Raw genomic sequence first — 15,385 nt, 5'->3', positions numbered from 1 at the left:
TTTTAAGATTGTCATTCACATGTTGACATAGCATAGAACATAATTGTTGCAAGCAAACTGGTAAAATTAATTTTATTCAATGGTAATATTTAATATAAATAGTTCTCTCCAAATTATTTAACAATTTGATTTTAGCGATATTTTTTAAGCTTAATTATTCGAACAAATGAAGGACTTAAGAGAATGTGGGGAAGTTGGGCCTTCAGAAAATGGTGAACTCACATTTTCGTGCCTCTTTTGTGGGGATAAATTGAGTGCTATGGAACTGATTATAGACCATATCAATGCCTTTCATAAAGACAAAATTACCTTTGAGCCAGATGCTCTAAAAAAGAGACCGCGTCGAAAAAGAAAATCCGAGTTACCCGTTTCGGAATGGATTCATCTTGAGAAAGAAAGGAAACGTAAGCCGGGAAGGATTTCAAGAAAGAAATTAGAGGAGAAGCAAAATTCTGATACTGATGTAAATACAAATAAAGATACCAATGAGGAAAAAGAAAATTCAAAGCCTGATGCTAAAGAAAATTCACGGCTTGCAAAGGTAGAAAACGAAATTCCTATTTTAGAAAAAAATCAATATGCAAGACCTAAAAGAGCAGTATCGCAAACCAAAGCGAAAAGTAGTAAGACTAATACAGAAATTCCAACTAAATTCGTACATGGTAAGAAAAGAGGCAGAAAGAAGAAAAATAATTTTACTATAATGCCAAAGGAATCTGATGAAGAAACCCCAATTAAAATTAGATTAAAAAGGCGAGGTACCTATTTTATTTCTTGCTTACATTTCGGAAAAATCTAAGGATATTCGTTGTATTTTTTTAGGTAAAGAAATGATCATAGAAAATACAAATGCGGGAGGAAATGTAAAAGTGGAACATCCCGTAAATATTACAGCTGAGGAAGTTGACAATAAGGCGATTGCTCACAGTAATACGTTACTAATTCCACAAGAAACACCAGAAGAAAACAAAAATTTTGAAAGCAAAGCGGTTGATTTAGATTGCAAAATTGTTGAAAACATTGATTATAGCAATAAGGTTTTAGAAGAAAAAGAAAAAACATTTAATTTTGTCAAGGACGAAAAAACTGATTTTAATTATGTAGTCAAGCCTGAATTAATGATTGAAGATATCCACAATTTAAAGAAAGAAAATATTGATGTTTCAAACCATGTTACTGAAATCGAAAAAAGCAGGGAGGAATTTGAAGATAATTATTCTGATATATTTTTAGAAAATAATTCGGTGAATATGAGTCAAAATAATAATTCAATAAGTGAAGACGATTCTGACTATCGTGAAAATCAGCCTGAAGACAGTAGCTCTTCAGATTCAGATTCTGAAAAAATATCGGTATTGAAAGAGAAACTTCAAAAAGATATCGCAAGAAATAACGGTGACATTCAAGCAAATCGAAACTACTATGATTTTGATGAATCATCGAAGAAAATGGGATTTACATGTAAGCAAAAAGTAAAAATTCAAAATCCTGAACTGAACCTAGAAAATATGCATAAAAAAAGACGGAAATTGAAATGCACTCCAAAAACCAGAAGAATGAATGAATTTGGTGAATACATGTGTGATTTATGCGGAAATACATACAAAAAAGCAACAAGCTTAAGCCGCCATCGATCTGACTGTAGGAAAGGAAAAACAATGACACCGAGAATTCGTGTACGCAAAGAAAATGGTTTATTTCCTTGTACATACGAAAATTGTCAAGCTGAATTCTCCAATGTGGAGGAAGTTTTTAAACACGAAAAAGATGTTCACGGAAAAAAGAAATATGCTCGCCCTCAAACTCGGAAAAGGAATGAATTTGGTGAATATGTTTGCGATATTTGTGGGAACGTTTATAAAAAAGGAACCAGTCTAAGTAGACATAGAGCTCTATGTCGAGAAGGAATTGTGGTAGTCCCAAAAAGGAAAAAGCGTGACAGAATGCGCAATGAAAAAGGAATGTATCAATGTGCCTTCCACTCATGTGGGTTAGAATTTTCAAAAGTTGAAGACGTTGTAGCACACGAGAGGGAAACACACAAAGGTGGAAAAAAGAAGAAAATAGGAAGAATGTGTGAAGTTTGCGGTAAATGGTTAACATCTGCATGTAGCTTTAAGTCTCATATGCTTCGGCATTCAGGCGAACGTAACTATAAATGTGATCAATGCTCTGGAGCTTTTTTCGATAAATATGCTCTCTCTTTGCATAAAAAAGTACATATTGATGTCAGAGAATACATATGCGAATATTGCAACAGAAAATTTAAAAGAGCACCTGAAATGCGAAAACATATAAGATATGTTCATTTAAATATGCGACCGGAGCCAGTGATGTGTGACCTTTGCGGAAAATATCTTCAGTAAGCTACAAAATGTAATATTTAATTTTTTGTTCTAATATGAATTTTTTATAATTTTAGCTGGAAATTTGATTTAAAAAGTCACATGCGCAGACACTATAACATAAAAACAATCCGTTGTGAATTTGCTGAATGTGAACAAATGTTCGCAAACAGAAGTGATCTAAAAAAACATTTGATAACTCACAATCCAGATATCAAACCATGGCAATGCGAAATTTGTTCTAATTCATTTTCAAGGAAGTCAACACTGGTTAAACATCAAAAATTGCATACTGGAACCAAAGAATATACTTGTTCTATATGTGGAAAAGCTTTTGCACAATCTCCGGGATTGTATATGCATATGAAATCTCATGGTTTCAACCTGAAACCTGAAGGTGCAGCTCGTTATGAACGAATATCTCACATAGCATTTCGTCAAATGGATTCCGATAGATTATCAAGTTTAAATTTTAAGCAAAATAATGAAATCAATATTACAAACGCAAATGATATTCAAATAAACCTTGACTTGAAAAATCCGAATGACATACTTAAACAGCAGGATATGGACGATTTTCAACATGAAAATTCTGAAAAAATTACACATAGTGATGAAGATTCCAAAAATTTATTAAATCAAAAAATTCTAGAACAACATAAAACTAATCAAACTGCTTTAGAAATCCCAACAAATCAAATTGCAACTATACATATAGAATCAATACAAGGAGTTCTTAGTAGTAGTCTTATAACTAACCCAACAATAACAGCAATAGGAAATGAGATTCAAATTAATTTAGGTCGCCCAATACAAATAGATTTAGGACAATTATCACAAGCGCCAAACCATTGATATTTGGTAATATGTATTTACAAAAAGAAAAAATTCTAGTTGTGTAAACTAGAAAATATTTTGGTGTATTTTTTATTACTCCTAAATTTTAAGAATTACATTTAACTTATTTTAAGAAAAAATTAAATATTTTTTAAAAAATATTGAAAAATTTCTGATTAATTTTTATTTATAAGGAATTATAAGAACTTGCACTTTTATCTCTACCCTTTCATCGAACATTAAATTTTTTTAAACGAAAGTTACTAAAACGTTCTTGGATATTTTCCTTTCTTTATGAACAAGTACTATAAACTTTTATTCCCTTCAAAATTGAGTGGATCGTCTGTTTCTTGAAGTGGTTTTAATTTTGCATTGATAATAATTAATTATCTAGATAAGAAATATAACAAAAATTCATGAAATTAATACTAGAATTTAAAACGTTAAATATATACTTACAATGCGCCTCATCCTCCAAAATTGTCAGCAGCTTTTTTTTTTCAAAAAAAAATATATTTGCGCTTTCCATATCACAAATAAAAAAATGAGCTTCATAAATTCATAATTTATCGAAATAAAAACTTTTGTTTTTGTTAATAAAAAATTAATGAATGTAAATCAGGAAAAAGGTTTTAAACAGGTAATTTCAGAGGAAAACAAAAAAATGTAGTTAAAAGACGTCGAAAACCGAGGTCTGAAATTTGGAAAACTATTTTGTGGCAAAATGGTCACCTTAAGCTACACACAACTACATAAGCATGTATGTACATACTTTAAAAAGTACTTAAATTTTAAATGTTCGACACAAATAAAGTTCTTATAGAAGTTGTCTTGAAGGCATTTAAAGATAGCAATTTGTAATTTTTCTGCAAGCAACTCCTAATTTAAACAAAAACTTTTCTTGAACATTTACATACAATAAATTATAGAAGAAAAGATAAGAAAGAACAGTAAAACCTTTTTATCTGATTTTTCTCTCTATGTGGTACAATCTTTTTTCCCTTTAAACCTAAAAAGTTCAATTGACAATAAATTAAAAGTTTAAAAGTTTTGATTTATTGTTTAATTAATCCAAATGAAAGAACAATAAGACAATTTGCCACAGTAAAATATCAGAATTCATATAGAAAGCACTTATTTAAATGGTACTAGCCATATTAAACATACTTTAATGGTACTAAATCAAGCGAAATAACCGAATTTAACCACCGACAATTAATAGCCTACATTCCTATTTTACTGCTGCTGTTTTTTTCTGACATTATTTGAGTCCAATACTGTACATTCAATTTTGCCGTTCTGCTATTGTTCTGGGTTGACAAGTGAAATCGTCTGCCGTTTCCATTCACCGCTGGTTATGTTTTAAAAATTAAGGTCAATTAATTTATCAAAACAATAATATGACGTAAGGTAAATTTTTAAAAAATTCCTAAGCTGCAGTTTTGTTTTTTACCCAGCATTTACACGTACAAGTTACTTGCAAGAAAGTTGCAATACATACAAAAATTTTACTAACACATTGAAATATTTCTACTTGCTTGTTTACTTGCAGTTCAACTTGCAAGAAAATTTTGCTGGCAGTAATTTGAGCAAGTAATTTGACATATGGAGAAATTCACAAAAAAAAATTTGTTGTTTTGATTTTTTTTTTTTTTTAATTTAAAATTTTTGAATTTTGTTTTGAAAAAATTAAACTTAGCAAACTTATGGTTTCTAAAATTTATAAACAATTATATATATTGCTAGTTGTTTTCTTCTCAAAGACATTTTCAAAAATTAACTTGCTAAACGCCTACGTCATAATAGCAAGTAATTTGACATTTCGAAAAACTAATTGACAATTAATATTACACAAACTTGCTTGCAAGTAACTTGTATATGTAAATGCTGGGTTAGACAGCAATATTTTTGATATTAAAAGATTTTATTTTAGATAGTTTTAGTCTTATGTGTAAGGTACTGTTTACATATACGACAAAATCTAAGGTGTCACACATCAGAATAAATCTAGAATTTAATCTACGATAAAATGTGACGAGCATTTACATATCCTATTCCGTTTATACTTGTACGGTAAAGTTTTGACGGTGATATTTTTAATATTTATAATCTATAAACTGGATTAAAACAAAAATTTAAGAAAAAAACCAAAAATCAGCTGGTCGTGGTAAAATTTTTTTAAAAATTTATTTTTCGCCATGTTTTTTTTAAAAATCTGACAGAAAATCTGATGATAATCGAATTTTTCTATTTTTTTAGCTATTTTTTTCTTATTATCAAACTTTATCTTATCCGAGTTTCATCAGTTCAGAATAAATCTTAAGCAGTGTTTACTAATCAAGCAAAATAGGACAACTAAATATAATCAACTAAAAAGGTTTACAAATGAAATTTGATTTAGTTTAATTTTCTGTCACTTTACCTATTGCAGTTAAAAAAAATTAAAAATCATCGAAACATCATTACAACACATCACAAATTTTAGTACTCATTATTTTTTATTATTTCAACTGTCAAAAAATTTTATGGAAAATAGAACAGATTTTATTTCCTTATACGATGTAGTTTGATTGGATTGGGTGTTTGCATATCAAATATGTTTTAAATGTTGATCGTTTCAAACTAAATTGTATATTTTTGCTTGATTCACAAACACACTCTTAGATGTTTTTGTATATTATGTAAACAGTACCCTAAACATTGAAAAAAGCTTTTAAAGCAAGCAAAATCGCACAATGCCCGCTTTTCATTTCGATATCTCGCTTTCTAAGCTTTGACAATAAATTGACAGTTTCCTTTTTTTTAATTCTTCAAAAATGTTTCAAAACAAATAAATTTTTTTGAAAAATGTTTGAAGAAAAATTAATTATGAAATCAAAAACGGTTGAGTTATTTGCGGCAAAAATATAAATGGCGCCTGACCAAATACTCCACGAATATTCTCATTATAATGGATTCGAGTGTACTAAAGTACAATGCAAAAGTAGAGTGCAATTTACAAAATTTAGTTTGATTTCGTTAAATTCGTTAAAAAAATTATTCTGGTTTACAGCTCTTTCATTAAAACGTCAATTTTTTTTTGACTCTATTGAGTTTTCTTTTAGTTTAAATGTACTCATACTCAATAAAGGAAAATTTTATAAATTATTCGGCCGGTGGTTAAGATTTCGTACGGATTGAAATATTTATTATAAACTAATTAAAAATGAATTGAAATTAAACTTTCTTTTGTGTAATAATAAATTATCACACAATTTGTTGAATTTCTTTTAATAAGAATATTAAGGTATTTCTGATTTCTTTTTAATTTTATATTTTAAAACGGATGTGTAATAAATTAATATTGGATTTTTTTTTTTGAGTATTGTTAGTGCATAAGAAGTAAAAAGAAAAAAAAAGCTTTGTATATTAAAATTTTTCGTAGAAATTGAATTTGTGCATTTTTAAGTTCAGTGTGTTTTTTGTTTTATAAAATTGCAATAAATCTTTTAATTATGAAAATTTAACTTGTGAAATTCCGTATCATATGAATTGCATTAATATGCAATTTGAGAAAAAAATTTACTTTTCGTTTTTCAGTTACATATAATTTGTGCATTGTAAAATTTAACGTTTGCGCGACTTTTTAATAAAAAAAAAAGAAGAAAAGAAAAACACAAAATTCTTTAAATTTTGTAAAAGAAAAAAAATTTTTTATAAGAAAATTACAAAAACAGGATTTGTGAATCAAGCAATTTGTGAATAATTTTTCTTTTATGCCTTTTTTTTTTTAATCATTTCTTATAAAATAGTTTCAAATATTCTTCTTTTAATCAAAGTATTTACAGAGTTATAAAGGCAATAAATTGTTATATAAAATAAGAAATAGTTATACATAGCTAATATTGTTTACAAATATAATTTATTTTAATACAAAATTCATCCTCTTCTATTTCATTAATAATAAAAAATTAAAGTGAAAATTGAAAAATCAATTGGCTATTCTTTTGTAACTAAAGGTATCCATGGGATTTTTTTATTTGTTTTCTTTCTCCTGTTTTTTTTTTACCTTTATAAATGGCGTTAACATTCATTAAAGTTCCTCATTATTTATTTTCTATTTTTGATCATAAATAATAATATTGCATTAAATGCAAAGAGTTTTTCAATTCATTAATAATGTACATATGTAGTAAAATAAACAGAAAAAAATATATAAAATAAAAAGTTGTACATAATTAGTTTTTTCAGAGAAAAATTATAATTTATTTTTCATTCTAGATATTTTTTTTTCTTCTTAATTTACAATTTTTTTATTTAAACCAAAGAAAAAGTAATAATAATAAAAAAAGAAAGAAAGATATTGAGGTAAAATAAAAAATTAAATTCTTGTGGTAATGGTTTTATCAAATATGAATAATAAGAATCAAAAATATGAAAAACTTCCTCAAGAATCGGATATAAGTTTTGTTGCTGATCAGGATGATAATCAAGAAGATCGTCATGGTACACCAGAGAAAAAAAATACCAATGTGAATAATCTAAATTCAGATGATAATGGAACGATTTTGGTTAGTAAATTGGAAAATAAAAAAAACAAAAAATTTTTTAAATGTATAATTATCGTCACATAGCCAACATAAAAAACACAAAATCTACATATATTTATACATAAATACTCAAGAATTCTCTATTAAACTTATACATATTTGGTTAACAGTAAAATAACACTTCAATAAATAGGTTGCGCCATTAATGGACAGGAAATTATTAAAAATACAATATCTAACAGAATGCACTAATGGACATTATATATGTCTTAATTTTTCAAAACAAGAAGAAAAAAACATTAACAATTTACGTGTGTTTTTATTAAAAGTAAAAGTGCATGTTTTGTAAAAGTATTTAAAATATACATACTAAAGTGTGTCCCTAAATAGAAGTTTTGTTAATCATACCAAATCACCTACCTACCCCTTCGCACACCACGTTGTTTAGAACATTGTGTTGAATAAGTATCGATTAAATTATTTTGCATTAAGTATTTCTAGAAAATATTTATATTCATATGATAATAGTGCCTTCGTAGACACCTATTTTATTTTATAATTATATTGTCCATTTTTTAGATTTTAGTAGCCACACTTATAACTATTTAACATACGATATTTTCCTCATTTATACAATTATTTATTTTATCTATATACTTACATAGAATTACGTATATATGACTATATTATTAATAAAGTTAAGTAATTTATGAATGAAAATATTTTTATTATTCTTACAAATAAATAAAAACAGTAGTATAAAGCGGTAAGACTTGTATAGAAAATTATACAAGTATGTAAGTACTTACAAAAATTATAATTTCAAAAAAGAAAAACTGAAAAATTCATAATAAATTAATATGTGTGTATTGCTTTTTAAAAAAGAAAAATTTATTATTTTCGTTTTCGTCTTTTATATACAGCTATGGTCAAAATAATAGAAACACCTAATATTTTTGTTCTTAATAATCCCAAATCATTATATTGCCGCCACCATGTTTTACGGTTTTGAGCGTGAACCTGTGGTTTAATTCAGTATTTGGTATACGTCTAACGAAGGTAGGAACATGTGGCCTAAATAAATTAATTTTTGTTTCGTCCGAACAAAGGATATTGCGCCACTTCTTTACACCCTCTGACCCACTGCACTCCGAATGAGTTTTAGCAAAAAGTTTTCTATGTTTAATATTTTTTTTACTGACATAGGGAATTTTTCGAGCTTCGCGACCAAATAAATTATTTTTGTTCAATATTTTGCGTATGGTTCTACCACTCACATTAGCCTGACATTCTTTTAAAATTGCTTTTGAAGATTTGAATGGGTCTTTTTTACATATCATTACAATTTTTCTGTTCAGTTTTTCACTTGATTATTACTTTCTTCCTCGTGTTTCAGGACTTATTACTTTTTAAAGCGTTAAAAACTAAATGTACTCAACGTTCAATAATTGTGGCAATTTCTTTTACACTTTTTCCTTGGTTTCTTAAGTTTTTAATTATTTATTTTTCCTTAACACTAGAAAGATTCAATCGACCCATAATTCTGCAATATTTTTCCAATTTTTCAAAAAATTATATTACTTGATCATTAAAATTTAAATATTGTTCAATATTTGCTTAAATAATTTAAAAAAAATTAGTTTTATTCATCAATAAAGCTACCTTCGCCGGGTGTTTTTATTATTTTGACCAGATGAAATACGGTATTTTTACTTTCAAATGCTGAATTCCCGCAGATTACAGTTTTTTAGTGACAATAAATGTATTCACAATAGAACATAATAAGTATAGTAAAATAATTTTGCAAAAGATGGGATTTAATTCGAATATAATTTACAAAAGATATAAAAGAAATTAAAAGCGTATATTTAGTGTTTCTATTATTTTGACCATAGTTGTATATACAAAAATATTATTATTTAATTTTTTTCAATAATAAAATATAAGTAAATAGACGTCATGTTTTATATCTATTTTATTATTACATATACCAACCTAGTTACCTCCCTATGCTTACAAGAAATCTTGTGTTGTTTTGTATACTTGTGTATAATGGTAGTAGGTGTACTTTACTCTACTTATTTGCTTATATGTATTATATATACGAGTATGTGATTATTTATTATAATAACTTGATCAACAACATTTCAAATTTAATGAATTATTTTATATTTGTTATGCCAATATTTTATTTTATTTCCTTTTCCATTTCTTGTCATACCAACACTTAATATATACTTATATATATACATAATATGTCATATTTTATTGATATATTATATACTTATATATGAATTTTAAACAAGGACAAAGTAAAATTGAATGAGCCAATAAAGTTAGATAACATAAAACAATCTACATACCCATGAATGTATGTTGGAAGTTGCATAGACACTTATATTTGCATAATTATCTGTAGTTACATTTTCCTATTTACTTTCATGGCTTAATTCATTTTTTTGAGTTTCGGTAGAGAATTTTTTTTTTTGGAAGCTTCCCAAGTTGAAATTTTTGCCTTTTTTTTTAATTTAATGGTAGATACCCAGTTACCTACATATTTCAAATTATTTTTAATATCAAATCCTTTTTCATATTAATATTTTATGTGTCTAGGCATGGATATTAAAGAGGTACTCACATTAATATAAAAAATGGTAAAACTTACATCAAATTTTAGTAAAATAAATTTATTTATGCTTCAATATTAATTTTTCTAACAAAATATTCTTAGACCGACACAAATTAATTTATTTATTATTCTTGTACGATTATAATTTCTTTTATTGATTTTTTATTTACAAGATTAATTATTAATATTTAAAAAAAATACATATTTTTCTATTCAAACATATTTAAGGTAGGTACAACCTTATAAATTCAACTTCAGCCATTTATGTATAGGGAAAACATTCTAAACTACATACATAAGTATACATATTTATATTTAATATGTATACATTTATAAATACTTATTCATTTATTATTCTTATACCACTGCTATAACTAAGGAAGATATTTTATATTTTATGTACCTATACACCTCCTTAAGTATTTTTATATAGTTATGATTCATCCGTTATTGATTTATATATCCGCTGAACACTTACCTAAAATGGAATGGAATATAAAAAGATGTATGTATGTAATTATATACTTACATAATGTAATACAGGGAAAATATTAATTTTATAATGGACTTCGTTTTATTATTTAAAAAATTATATTAAAAAATATATTTAATTAAAAATTTAATTTGATTTTCAAGCGTCCATAATATTTTAATATTCCGGTTTTTGGAAAAGTTTTGCCCTATTGGGCCATTTTAAACAGTAATTTTTCTTTAAATTTATTAGGTAATTAATTTTTACAGCACACTTATTTACTTAAATTAATTAAAATAAATGCAACTAGTTGCAAATCCTTTTCAATATAAAGTTGTTAAATAGAAATTAATTGCCACGAGTGACATACTCAATATTATAAATATAGAAAATTTTTTGCATAAATTTATATATCTTTCTTAATTTGAGCTATAGATATATATACACACTTATGTACACGTATGTAAGTAATTTCCAATCATTCAATACTCTACAATATTCGATGACTTATCCGCTCACAAATAAAGAAATTCTTACAAAAAAATATGAATCATATCCTCTTATATCAAATACAATAGATTACATCACAAATTCAAAGAAAAAGAAAAAAAAAGTGTGTTCAGAAATTATAGATCTGGAAAAGTTTGAGCATCAACATGGGAACATGCAACCCGAGAATTTTAACATAATTAACACATTGCAAGTATTATGAAAGAAATGTAATACTTTTGTAATTAGGTGAATTTTGCATTACTTATGAACTTGCTTAAAAATACCTTAGTAATCTGTAATTATAAAATCGGATTTGGAACTAAAATATTTTGTTCAGAGAAAAAATTTTAACATCAGTTATTTTAAGACGTTTACCAAATTTTGAAAAATAACTGCAAAGCTGTAGAACTTTGTAAACTACAATCAAAATGTTCATAAAAAACATATTTTTTTTACGTAATTACTTAATTGATCTTAATATTAGAGCAATGTTATTAAGCATTTCTCCAAAAAGCTTATTTAAAAGAAAAAGTTGTAAATTCTTGAATTAGTTAAAAATTTAGAGTTTTCACAACGTGAACGCTTTTACACTTAACTAATTTTAAATTTTGATTAACCATTCTAAAGATTTATGCATTCTAAATGTTTAAAACGTTCGAGTATTGGCAAAAAAATTATTAGATTGCAAATTTTATACAAATATTTTATTAAGCGATTAAGGAAAAGTTCACCTTTATTCATTGTTTTTAAATTTTTGAGTTCTTAAGACATTTATAGAATTTAATAAGTAAGTAACCTTATACTGAGACCTATATAACTGCTCAAATGAACTGACACTTTATGAGCTACCAAATCAAAAAAAGGTGATTTAAAGAAATAAAAACATCAGCGTATTTGTTCATTATTGTGCAATTAATCTGCCATGGTAAACAATCGTTGTTAATTTTTATTTATTTTCAATTCGAAAAATATGAAGTTTCCTTAAGTAAAATAAGAGATTTTTATATTTTTGGAAACACTTATCTATTTTCAAAAATTCAGATACAGATAGGTTGTATGTGATTTGCTAACAATGCAATAATTTTAATGGATGAATAGAATTTCTGAAAATCTTATTTTTACTTTAAGTTAAAAATTACTTGTTTTTAATCTGTTAAGAATGTGAATGTATCTACGAAATCGGCATCTAAATAATATAAAATATTGCTTTATTTTTAATTTGTAAATATATATATATATATGTATATATACTCGTATATTTGTATATCTAAAATATTTAAAATATATTAAAAAGGGACGTGTTTTATTTATTTAATATTTTAATCCCTTTTTTCGGCATAACATAATTTAATATTCCTTAATAAAAAATTAAAAAATCATAATTGAATTTTCAAAAAAAAAAGATCTCAAAATCCTAAAAGTAAATTACAAAATAGTTTACATTCTCATACTTACTTTCATAATAAGCATAACGATGTATACAGGGTGTATTTTTAAAATTATCATTTTTGTTTTGTAATATTAAATTAAAATCAAATTTTTCTAAAATTTCAATTCCTTACTGTTCTCGCATATAATTTTACAGAACCAAATTTGAGACGGTTTTGAACTAAAGCGCTGAATATTCAAGGAAATGAAGACTGGTTAATAATTTCCGTCTAAGTATTTATTCCTCGGTAAACTACATTATTGTTTTATATTTCACAATATTTAAGTTTAACTTGTAAAAATTTTTAAATTCAAATGAGAATTCTCGTTAATTACCTTTAATTAAAATTAATTATTGTACTTATTAATTATAATACTTTCACGTGTATTTTTATTGTGTACATATTAAACCGATTTTAAATATTTACTTAACAATAAAAAATATTAAATGTGGTGGGATGGAGGACTTCAATTTTACTCTGTGAAAAATTTATTTATTATGAAAAGGTAATAACTGTTTTCAAGAGAAACAGGTGAAAGTCACATTTTAAGATAAATTACTTTTTGTGTTTCTATTTTTTTTTGCTTTTTGTTTTTTAATTAGAAAATTATCACGTCTTGAGATAAGTAATTTTTCTTGATTTTTTTTTCCATTAGGTATGCATGTGTTTCTACTGTACAGCAATGTAAAAAAACAAGCGTTAGAACTGGCTTTAAAAAATTAATTTATAGAAGTAAGCAACTCGTTTAATATAAAATGTCTCTTGCTAAATGAAATAACTTTCATAATAACGAAAAAGTATCCAGTAATTTAAAGTGTATTACAAATTAAGACTTAACAAACTTTGTATTTTTTATACTTAGATTCAATTTCAGCTCTTGAATTCGGCCTAATTATTTGAATTGAACTTGTAAAAGCATTAATTAAATCGAACTACCGAAATTGTAATGAAAATAACTGATTTTTATGTACAATAATATTGAGAGATTAATGCTACAGCTAGATAAGTCGCCATTATTGGCTTAGAGATAGAGATATTGAAGATACATAATTTAGCAGTAACAAATAATTTATCATGAAGATATCTGGTTTTGGCATTATCATTTTCAGATATGTAAGAACACTTTAAAGCTCAGATATTGGTCGCAGATGAAGGAGCATTCGATTTTATGACACCTAGATTATTTATATAAAAATATAAAATTTTCTAGTTAAATTTTTGAGCATTAACTTTCCGATATAGAGTTATAATCCACCTCAGTTAGTATGGATTCGCTTAGAACTTGGTTTTCCAAAAAACTATATCATTTTTAATTTTATTACTTTTATTAGAATTTCGAATTTGGAATTGCATTAAAACCCTTCAAATTGCTATCTTCTTCACTGAAGTAATTTAAACTTTGAAAAGCTATTATGGAGTTTAATATTGTAACTATTTCTCTTGCTTATGTAGGTCATATGAGGATTTCATTTTGGATATTATTCAATGAAATTTATTTATAGCGCAGTACTTACGGTGAAAGTGAATATTTCTACGAGATTTAGCGGATAAATATAAATATGTAACAATAAATGCACAAAATAAGTACCTACAGTAGTTAATATTAGAGTAATGGCATACAGTACTCAAGCTAACTTGTAACTTAAACTTTTTCGAGAAATTATAGTTAAGTATTTTTTTTTAATTAAAAATTAATTTTGAAATAATTTCTAAAATGTATTCAATAAAAAAACCTACGTAAAAGCAATGCACTTATAAAATATTAAAATATTTTCGTCAGGCTTCTATTTTAATCAAATGATGGGAATTAAGATTTTTTAAACGTGATTACTTTAATTTTTATTTCAAACTTCTACATATTCATTTGGTACGAATAAATTCTTAATAGGCTTCCAATTAAATAAGAATATTTGCATTACTTGTGTATATTTAATAAACTAATAATTTTTTATAAAAATACTAGTGACAGGGGAAAGAAAAAGTTTGTCTCCATATGTTGTTTTTAACAATAAAATTTTTTTTTTGTTTATAAATAAAAGTTTTTCTCCAAAATTCCACTTGGAAGTTGACACTGATTTTTTTAAAAATACTTGCTCATTTCTATTTTTCACCATGTAACACTAAAGTTTGCTTTTTGGTCAAAGTTTTTATAACCAAAAAATATAGTCTTCTGATTTTAAGGAACTAAAATTTTTCTTAATTCCAAGAGTTCAAATCAACAACAGAATGGTTAAGAGAGAAATATAAATTTTTCAAAACAAAAAAGGAAGCATATTTTTATACCCGAACGAACAAAAGTTCGAAGGATATTATAAATTTACCACTTCGTTTGTAACTCTAAAAAACAGATGTCTGTGGTATAGACTTAAATATATATTTTTAAACACAATCGGATTTCTTAGACAATTTAGCTAAGTTTTTTTGTCCATCCGTTTGTCCGACCGCCCGCATATTGAGACTAATGAAATTTTCACCAATTGCTAATAAAAATTATGTTATGAACCATATTGAATTTTGGATCAATGAAGGTAACTGCCATACAACTTCAAAAATAATTTTTTCATAATATACAAGTACAGCGAAACCGCTAACATACAAAAACAGAAATATTAAATTTTTGATAAATTAATGTGCTAACAGGTTATAGTTTT

General features: G+C 25.6%; 2 protein-coding genes across 6 annotated transcripts in view; both read left to right on the top strand.

The window, feature by feature from the left end:
• Positions 1 to 3,286, top strand: LOC129610244 (zinc finger protein 54-like). The gene is made up of 4 exons (XM_055522747.1): positions 1 to 82; positions 136 to 758; positions 823 to 2,362; positions 2,423 to 3,286. The coding sequence occupies exons 2-4, from the start codon at positions 167 to 169 to the stop codon at positions 3,198 to 3,200; spliced, it is 2,910 nt and encodes a 969-aa protein (XP_055378722.1). The 5' UTR covers positions 1 to 82; positions 136 to 166; the 3' UTR covers positions 3,201 to 3,286.
• A 3,045-nt stretch (positions 3,287 to 6,331) lies between these two features.
• LOC129610121 (calcium-transporting ATPase type 2C member 1) overlaps positions 6,332 to 15,385 on the top strand; it is a 39,078-nt gene continuing 30,024 nt past the window's right edge. The window contains exons 1-2 of one of the 5 annotated variants that reach the window (XM_055522504.1): positions 6,332 to 6,468; positions 7,443 to 7,732. In XM_055522504.1, the coding sequence (XP_055378479.1) occupies positions 7,559 to 7,732 (174 nt within the window). In that variant the 5' untranslated portion in view covers positions 6,332 to 6,468; positions 7,443 to 7,558. Of the gene's footprint in view, positions 6,469 to 7,162; positions 7,181 to 7,442; positions 7,733 to 15,385 lie in introns of those variants that run through there. The other 4 variants (XM_055522505.1, XM_055522503.1, XM_055522506.1 and 1 more) reach the window with 4 other exon arrangements.

This window comes from Condylostylus longicornis, unplaced genomic scaffold, assembly GCF_029603195.1.
Source record: "Condylostylus longicornis isolate FDR11 unplaced genomic scaffold, ASM2960319v2 ptg000044l, whole genome shotgun sequence".
NCBI lineage: Eukaryota > Metazoa > Arthropoda > Insecta > Diptera > Dolichopodidae > Condylostylus > Condylostylus longicornis.
Note: the sequence above shows the minus strand (reverse complement) of the source record. Positions and strands in the feature narration are given on the sequence as shown.

Excerpts from the sequence above, each read along its gene's own strand:
- LOC129610244 (XM_055522747.1), top strand. The coding sequence starts at position 167 with ATGAAGGACTTAAGAGAATGTGGGGAAGTTGGGCCTTCAGAAAATGGT. Across the intron at positions 759-822 it reads AATTAGATTAAAAAGGCGAG|GTAAAGAAATGATCATAGAA; the intron begins GTACCTATTTTA and ends GTATTTTTTTAG. Across the intron at positions 2,363-2,422 it reads CTTTGCGGAAAATATCTTCA|CTGGAAATTTGATTTAAAAA; the intron begins GTAAGCTACAAA and ends TTATAATTTTAG.